The following is a 9,623-nucleotide window of genomic DNA, read 5'->3' on the forward strand; positions in this document are numbered from 1 at the left end:
TTCTTGCTTGTTTTATTATTTTATAACACGTTATCAGACTCTAATCAATTGAGAAATTGAACAATGTTATAAAGTTGCCGAGTGTTTCCCATAAGAAGGATGACCCAGTACAAGGGTTATAGCAACAACATATATGCGGCCATCAATGGGATTTGTTATCAATCAAATCCTATTAACATATTGCTCCAGATGAGTTAAGGTAAGTAATGACTTGGATTAATATCCTTTTGGACTATTTGATTGGATAAATTTCTTTCGTTATTAATCCATTACCTGGTATCATCATTTAAATACATGTATATCATACTTTGTATATTATATTAAAAGAAGTACTGGAAGTACTCTTGTAGAATATGCAAGAAATATTTGACCACTCGCAGTGGTAAATACTTTCATAGGCTTATCGTGATTATAAAGGAAGTTATGTTAGAGAAAAAAAATCTATATTTATACCTCGATTTGCTCCTGAAGTAGCAATATCCTAAAAGAGGTTCTAAGCGATTATAATTTTATATGGTTAAGGTACGTTCAGATGACTATGTTCCATTCTTGAAGAATGAGAACTTTTGATAAATGTTATAAATACAGATCCATTCCTAGAAGTGAATGTGATGATATTTAGTAAAGATTATAAATACATACGTGTTTTTGGCTATGAAAATATCACAACTCACCGCTTGAAGAAACAGAATAATATTCTAAATATTTTATGTTTTACTCCTGAAGTAGTAAAACTTTAACGAATCTTAAAGTAGCAAAATTTGAAATTTACTCCTGAAGCAGTAAGACATCGAACTTTACTCTTGAAGTAGTAAATCTGAAATTTACTCCCGAAGTAGTAAGACTATAAAATTTACTCCTGAAGAAGCTTAACTTGGAAATTTACTCCTGAAGTAGTAAGACATCGAAAATGTCTAAGAAATATTCTGAAGCGATGTTTTCTTGCGTTTAAGAAAAATAATGAGCTATTGAAAATTATGTATAAAGCGCATCTAAATGACCAAGTTTCATTCCCTGAAGTGAATGAAGAAACACCACAACGCGCCTCCTGAAGAGACAGATCTTGTTGAATGCTTTCTATTGTATGTTATTAATTTCCCCGAAGGAAATAACAATTTATATATTATTCCCTGAAGGAATAATAGCTATATAGTTGACTCTTTGATACAAAATATTCAGATATTAATTAGCCTGACGAGATGTTTGAAATACTGAAGTTTAGAAATTAAGGTTTATTTTTCATCATTGATAAATCTAATTGTCTTTAAATTTTCATTTAATTATTGTTTATTTCATGACACCAACAGTGTTTAACTAAAATTTCTTATGATACCAAGAGTATCTAAACAATATTTAATAGTACAAAATCAATTAAGGGCTCCAGAAGAGCTAACTAGTTATCTAGAAGATTATGACACTAGAGTGTCCAAACAATATGTGACAATGAAGAATAAACTAAAGGCTCCTGAAGAGCTTATATACTATTATGTAATCGTCCTAGATTGTAATATGCAAAGTTGTTATGATCGAAACACAAGTTGTAGTAAACCTGAAGTTTACTAAAGTAAATGACTATCATATTGAAGATATAAATGATTGGAGGATTAAGCATCTTCAAAATCATAGTGGGTAAGAAATATGTCTGTGAAAGGTTACCCTCTTTATTCTCCAAATTGTACTAACAAATATAAGCATAATGAAATCACATGTCACGGTAAACCAGAAGTTTATTGATACAAAAAACAATTCATGTCATAGTAAACTAGAAGTTTACGAAAACAAATAGCACATGGCATGGTAAACTTGAAGTTTACAAGTATAGATAATTTTATCCGTTGGCATGAATTTAGCCATCCCGATTCAAATATGATATGAAGATTGAGCATTGAACATATATCGAAGAACTAGAAGATTCTTCAAGAATTTATTTATGTTGCTTGTTCTCATGATAAGTTGATTATACTTAGCTAATGCTGGGATTGAATTCCCTAAATTCTGAAAATATATGAAAGGTGAATACGAGCCCGTTCACCTGTTATGTAATATCTTAAATAGATGCATCAATGAGATGATCACATGTGTGTTTATTATCAACCTGCAGTTTGACATTTGCATAATTGCTTGCTCCAAATAATTGAGTTAAGAGCACAATTTTCAGATTATGTAATCAAAACAATCCATCTTGATAATACTAGTTTATATCCAGGCTAGTTTGGTGTTGAATGCCTCCCATAAATAGCAAAATCATTGCTTATGAGAACAAAACTTCATGTGCTAGTCTGAGATATGATATATTGTATACAACATCACTTGTATGCTTCAGACTAATAAATTATGATAAATTCTCCCTTCACAATTGGTTCAGGGTTAGGAACAAGATATTTTCATCTAATGATTTTTTATATGTGGTGTATGATTAATTAATCTACCATGATGCACAAAGATGGATTCTCCCAAAAAAATATAGGATATATGTTAGTTTTTCTAACATAAGGGGGAGAGAGTAAGCAGCTGAGGAATATGTTATGAATTATCATTAGTATGATCCTCATTCAAAAGATAATTCAACTCAAATGCTAGAAGCATTTGCTGAATCAAAATTAATTTCTAATTTCAGCTGCAAAATGCTCCTATTAAATTCATGTCCCTGAAGGATAGAGGCTACAGTATGCATGATGCGCGGTAGACTAATCGGTTCCAAACGCAATAATCATTGAAAAGAAAGAGGGGCAAATGATAAATGATCATTATAAGGAGGCAATGAGGCAATATGCTCTTGAAGAGCCTACGACATAACACTTGATGAAACCTTATGAGAGGTTAGGTACCTAAAAATGATGGAAGTGATGAGATCTCAATCAGTTATGTTCTATTGCGAACCGATACAAGATAATATATCGTCGACGATATATTTGGTACAATATAGCGCAATATTGTAAAAGATTGTGAGAGTCTGAATTTTATGTCTATAGAGCATGCTAACATAGACATTATTACTAAGTGAAATGATACATTTTAGTAAGCTTCAAGGTTATTGGACCTACAGTCCAGACAACAGAAAATGTCACGCATTTAAATAATAATGGTACTGTCACTGGACAAAATTATATGAAAATTCCTGAAGAATTTTAAATGCCTGAAGCATATACAAGTCATAGAAATTTGTTCATATTTCTTATATGAATTAAATCAAGCAAGGTGAATGCAATTTAATTACCTTAATGAATATTCATTGACTAAGGGTCTATTTATCCTTATGTCATTGTGGAAATCAAAATCTGTCATATTGTTGATGCAAGTTGATGACTTGAATATTATTGAAACTCCTGAAGAGTTCTCAAAAGCAAAATATATCTATTAAAAGTAGTTGAAATGAGAAACTTCCAGAATTCTTTGGTCCTGAAGTGCCATATCTTTATGCCATTGATGCATTTATATATTTTGCTATGACTATGAAGGAGTACAGTCATACGATGTTATTCTACATGATAGATAACATCTGCTTATAATGCAAGTTAGGAATGCACTTGGAGTGATTTCAACAATATTATATGCCGATGTAACTATATTCAAAGACTGAAGATGCAGCAACATGCATAACCCAACTAAAGAGAAGATTTAGAAAAGGACAAATCATAATTCACCAAAGTTTTCTTCACACATGATCTCTAAAAGAATGGTGATATCAACATGCAACAGATTCGTTCAAGTGATAATATGATTGATTTGTTCACCAAGTCTCTACCAAGTGCAACTTTCGAGAAGATGGTCCACAAGATTGAAATGTGAAGATTCAAGTTTTAGATTGATGTTCTCATCAGGGGGAATTAATACGCGCTGTACTCTTTTTCCCTTAGTCAAGGTTTTGTTCCAATTGAGTTTTCCTGGTAAGGTTTTTAATGAGGGAGCCAAAATGCGTATTATTAGAAATGTATACTCTTTTTCCTTCACTAGAATTTTTTTCACTGAGTTTTTTCTAGTAAGGTTTTAATGAGGCACATTATCTATCAAATAGACATCCAAGGGGGAGTGTTATAAATATTATTTAATTATGGATGTCTATCTTTAGGAGAAACTTTAGGGTTTATGACTTTGACACCAAGTTAATTTTCTCCTATAAATAAAGATGTTCTCTTTATTGTATTTAATCCCTAACAAGAGAAATAAGAATTCCCCTCACTTCTCTCTTTCTCTACAATATTCTTCTTGCTTGTTTTATTATTTTATAACATTTACGAAATAATTCGGGTTTAAACTTCAAACCAAATGACATATGCCAAAATTTAGATACATAAACCTTTTCTAAAGAATATAGTTTTTTGCAATTTTCGACTCAACTTAGTATTTGTCCAACTAAATTTCTCCTGGTCTTTTTGTATTTTAAATTTTTAATACATTATGTTCATACTTAAATTATGCTGATTATTAAATGACGATAGTTTATCTTATTACCAAAGGCAAATTAATGAACTACGAGTATTTTGTCCATCAACTAATGAATATATGTCTAAGCAAGGTTATATAATTAAAATACCCCATTTTAAACATAACTGAAACAGTAAATTAGGAGAAAATCTAGGAGCAAGAAAGAAAGAAGAGGAAGAAAATTAAAGAGAGCAGAATGGGAGAGAAATAATTGGACTAAATTCACAAATAGCCGTCGTAAGGGGTGATCTTCTTTGTTTTTATTTTTTATTTTTTTATCCGGCTTAATTTTATTTTTATTTTTTAAATAGCATCTGATTCAGCAAATTAGCTGGGAAAGCTTTTGTTATACGGAAATAAATTGTGGAAATTAACTAGTTTTGTGTATAAGACAGAAGTTCCTGTACATTTCATGACAGCGAACCTACTCAATTAATCACAAGTTCTGTTTTAAAGACAAGATCTAGAACTTATGCCGGATGGTCAATCAAAGTTCTTCCTAGCTGATATTTTTAAATTAATGTCATTTTTAAAGATCTTGTCAAGTTCTGTTTTAAAGACAAGATCTAGAACTTATGCCGGATGGTCAATCAAAGTTCTTCCTAGCTGATATTTTTAAATTAATGTCATTTTTAAAGATCTTGTTAAGCGGGGATAAAAATTAAAGACTGGACACTTTTCGGGACACAACGCGTCATTTCCCGGAAACAGTTGGCATTAATTTTTTTGTAAGCATACCAAACAGGGCCTTAGGGAGAGTGAATATAATGGTGAGCTTAAATTTAGGCGCCTTAGCCATTTCTCTCTCTCTCTCTCTCTCTCTCTTTCTCCAATTATCTCCTCTGTTTTAGGGTTTTTGTTTTGGTTAATTTCTTTCTTTACTAATTCCATAATGACCAACCCCAAAGATAACTTCAACGTCTCCGATCTCACTGCTGGTAAAACTTATCCACTTTAACCCCTCTACTTTTAAAGTTGTCAAATTAGCACTTCTTTGTTATGTTCTTTTGTTTCTTTCAATTTCTCTTAACTGAAAATCTTTTTTTTTTTTTTTTAGCTTTGAATGTGGAGAACAGTGAAGAGCTCGTTAATGTTCTCAAAGTTAGTTGTCTTCTCTTTTTTTTTTTTTTTTTTTTCTTGTTTTGTTTTCCTGTATGGAGATTACTAGTGTGATTTGAATTGGGTATGAACTTTGCAGAATAAACTTGAAGACCTTAAGCACTCAGACGTGCTAGAGAATTTATCCCCTAATGTGAGAAAACGTGTTGAGGTTCTCCAGAATATTCAGGCAAGTGCACTTCTTACCAAATGCTATTTAAATATGTGTCCATGATGTTTTTAGATAACCTGCAAACCTCGACTGATTCCACGGGAGCAACAGGTACCAGGTAACTTTGTCTTGGGGCGTATGTAGCATTTTAGGTGGAGGTTCAATTGAACCATAACTTTCGACGCAGATCATAAATTTATGTGTAAATTTTTTATTAAAATTGCAATAAATAGTAGACATCAACTCATAACTTTTAAAATACAATGGGTTAGACGCTAAGAATCTTAAAAGGTTAAACCCATAAAGTTTAAATCCTGGATCCGCCTTTGAGTCTGTCCACAAGGGCTAGGATAGATAGGAAGATATCACCTAGTATTATTGTTAAATATGTGTCCATGATACCATGCTGGTTTTAGCAAATCAGTTTATATTCGTTGCTTGTAAAAAGTTCTCTAGTTTTGTCTCCATTTTGTGTCGCTTGCCAAACATGATTCTTGTTGATGATTGTGATAACTGTTGGACTGAAAGGAAAGGTCTGCACTTGGATTGACATAAGTTATTTTCTTAATTGACATTTCGTTATCAAAAAAATGCATGTTATTGTTAGTCATTAGATTCATTTGTGTGGTTCATAAAGCAGATTCAAGACTTGCTTCTTCTTTTTTTCCAACGCATTAACTAAAGTTGTATCAGGTCAACACATCTAACAGTATGAACTTTTAGGTTGGTATGTAAGAAATGTTGATGCTCAAATGATGGAAAGTTTCTTGTACGAAATAAATGCATAAATTATAGATAGATGCTAAATTACAGCAGGTTCCTTGTTCTTAAGTTTCCCATTTTCGACGGATGTACTAGAAAAGGCAGGGGATGGATGGGTTGAATTGTGGGATTTCAAGTGGTGTTGAGTATAGAACTATTTAAAGATTTACTGATTCAGTTGATGTTATTGGTTCGGTTTTTCGTGAGAGGTGAGTCAAGGTTTCCTTTGTTCGAGTTAATGTAATGCGATCTGATGTTGCAGTTTCCGTTGTTATTAGGATGTGGAGTTTTCAAGCAAAAGTTAATTCGTTCAATATCAAGATTGGGTCGATCAGACTAGATGATGATTGATTAGCAGATCCAACATGGAAAATATATGTAGATGCTGGGAATATTTCTACCACCTTTACTAGGAATAGCCTTATTAGTGATTGTTGAACACACTATATCTGAATGCATAAAAGCTTCTAGCCTTTCGGAATAGTTCCTCTCTCTGTACTGGATGCAGTTATTTCAGGGCAAACAATAAGAGGAGCCTGGCATCCAGAATCACTGCAACTCTTGGGTGGTCAGCAATGTTGCAACTTGCATGTTATTCAGTGCAATACCTCCTTGGTTCACAGGGTACCATGTACATTATTTGCCTATTATGTTTTTTTTCCTGGATCAAACTTTAGTATATTGATAGTAACCTATGTGTTTTTTGTTAGGTCCTTGTGTATCATATTGTCTATTTTGGTGTTTCTCGATGTTGAATCCTTGTCATCTTTTTTAATGCAGACTCAGCATGATCAACTGGAGGCAAGTTTTTTAGAGGAGAGAGCTGCCCTTGAAGCCAAGTACCAGAAGCTGTATCTTCCACTATATACAAAGGTCTGCCTTATCGCACCAGTTAACTTTTTCCTCCAGTGATATTGTGTTTCCATGACCGAAAGCTGAACTTAACTAAAACATTTGCAGAGATTTGAAATTGTTAATGGAGTTGAAGTTGATGGGCCGGCAACTCAGGCTGCTTCAGCAAACCAGGAGGAGGATAAAGACGCAGTGGGTATGTTAAAATATCATTTTTCCTTGATAGTTGCTTTATGATGATCAGCGTTGTTGACAATAGCTTTTTCATTCCCCTTTTATAATAGAGAAAGGAGTCCCTGATTTCTGGCTCACTGCGATGAAGAATAATGAAGTGCTAGCTGAGGAGGTTAGTTGATGATAAGTGCTATTCTTGTTGCTTAATTTTTCTTTTATAACTAGCCAGAACAGTTGTAGTAATCTGGTCTATTCTGAGTTCAGATTACTGAGCGAGATGAGGGGGCTCTCAAATTTCTCAAGGATATAAAGTGGTCTAGGATTGAAAACCCAAAGGGTTTTAAACTTGAATTTCTCTTTGAAACTAATCCCTACTTCAAGAATGCTGTGCTGACCAAGACCTATCACATGATTGATGAAGATGAACCTATTTTGGAGAAGGCAATTGGGTATGTCACCACTTCATAATCAGCAAGCAATGGTTTTCATCTGATCTTTGTGATTATTTTCTTGCCATGTCTTCTCATCTCTCGCTGATTCTGTAGGACCGAGATTGAATGGTATCCAGGTAAGTGCTTGACACAAAAGAGCCTGCAGAAGAAGCCAAAAAAGGGGTCAAAGAATGCTAAACCTATCACTAAAACAGAGCAATGTGAAAGTTTCTTCAACTTCTTTAGTCCACCTCAAGTACCAGAGGATGAAGAAGATATCGATGAAGATGATGTATGTTCTAGTAGTTCAATTTGTTATATGTGTCTGTGTAGAGTTTAAGTTGGTTTGTAACACATTTTCTTCTACTTGTATAGGCAGAAGAACTTCAAAGTTTGATGGAACAAGACTATGATATTGGGTAAGCCAAGCTGAACTTTGCACAAGCACAAATGTTATTTTCTTGGATGTGGATGTTGCTCTTTCATAATATGAACGAATGGAGATGTGAAGGACATGCCCATTTTAGTTGTTAAGGATCCATAAGCTTATGATCTTTTGCAGGTCAACTATTCGAGATAAGATTATTCCACATGCAGTTTCATGGTTTACTGGGGAAGCTGCTGAAGATGAGTATGTCGACTTAGAAGATGATGATGATGAAGAAGATGATGACGATGAGGAAGAGTTAGATGACTATGACGATGACGATGACGATGACGAGGATGAAAATGATACCAAGACCAAGAAGAAGGTAAATTGCACAATTACATTGAGTAACATATCATTTGGAGTCGAGATGTCCGTTGATGCTAACCTTTTGCTCATTGTTTCAACAATCGTTTGCAGTCATCTGCTGTGCGCAAGGTATAATCCACGGCTCATTTTTGTTTGCCAAAGTTTACTTCATCTTTTTTGTAAAAATTTGACGTGCTTCATTGTTCCTTTTCTACAGAGGAGTGGAAGAACAGCTGCAGTTGATGGTCAGCATGGCGAAAGGCCACCTGAGTGCAAGCAACAGTAGCAACCATATTTTTGCAAGCTGTTTCATGATGATAGTACATTGAAATGTGGGGTGTGGTATTGAAGAGTCTATGCGAGTGGTTGTTTGTGATATATATATGGAGTATGCTAGAACAATTTATTGAGTCATTTTTGTTCCTTCCCAATGTTTTCTGGTTTATACTTTCCTTGTGGCTGCCCTTTTTGTAGTGTGGGTGGGATGCAAGGTTTGATACAAATAGCGAGACGTCTTGTGATTTGTTAAACTCAGAAGTTTATATAAAATCTTGTAGGTATATTTTCCTAGAAGTAAGATGCTTTTTTTCGTTTCCTGGGGCCGCTTGGAGCTGCATAGAATTTTATCCCCATGGAAAGAAAATGTAACATGGCCTATGCCTTAAAGGTAGCAAATAGGGTTGATCTTATTTTCATGAAGCATGGTTAGAATATGAAGTTTCAAGTATGAGGTACTACAAGAATTATGAGGAAACTCAACGAACACCATTCATTTATCTTCTGGTCTTTATTAGTGAATTTTAGGGACAAAATGTGAATTAGAGCTGCAGTTTTGTCAACTTGGACGGCTTTGTTCTCTCTTCTTCAAAATCTCTATTAGCCTCTATTTATCTTAATAATAATAAAATCCCCTTTATATTGCATTCTCCTCCCCTGCAGTTAATAATACAACATGACCGGCGGGCAAGACAGC

At 33.8% G+C, this 9,623-nt stretch overlaps 1 protein-coding gene across 3 annotated transcripts; it reads left to right on the plus strand.

Annotated features, from left to right (window-relative positions):
* Positions 1 to 5,203: 5,203 nt before the first annotated feature.
* Positions 5,204 to 9,223, plus strand: LOC132616869 (nucleosome assembly protein 1;3-like). Of its 3 annotated transcripts, XM_060331617.1 has the most exons (12): positions 5,205 to 5,363; positions 5,483 to 5,526; positions 5,624 to 5,713; positions 7,238 to 7,330; positions 7,418 to 7,505; positions 7,594 to 7,655; positions 7,748 to 7,932; positions 8,029 to 8,206; positions 8,290 to 8,333; positions 8,477 to 8,666; positions 8,762 to 8,779; positions 8,868 to 9,223. In XM_060331617.1, the coding sequence occupies exons 1-12, from the start codon at positions 5,318 to 5,320 to the stop codon at positions 8,934 to 8,936; spliced, it is 1,107 nt and encodes a 368-aa protein (XP_060187600.1). In that variant the 5' UTR covers positions 5,205 to 5,317; the 3' UTR covers positions 8,937 to 9,223. The 3 variants fall into 3 exon arrangements, with proteins under 3 accessions (XP_060187599.1, XP_060187600.1, XP_060187601.1); XM_060331616.1 differs by having other exon boundaries at positions 5,204 to 5,363; positions 8,477 to 8,779; XM_060331618.1 differs by lacking the exon at positions 5,205 to 5,363 and having other exon boundaries at positions 5,477 to 5,526; positions 5,624 to 7,088; positions 8,477 to 8,779.
* The last annotated feature ends 400 nt before the right edge of the window (positions 9,224 to 9,623 follow it).

The sequence above is a fragment of the Lycium barbarum genome, chromosome 11, assembly GCF_019175385.1.
Source record: "Lycium barbarum isolate Lr01 chromosome 11, ASM1917538v2, whole genome shotgun sequence".
Lineage (NCBI taxonomy): Eukaryota > Viridiplantae > Streptophyta > Magnoliopsida > Solanales > Solanaceae > Lycium > Lycium barbarum.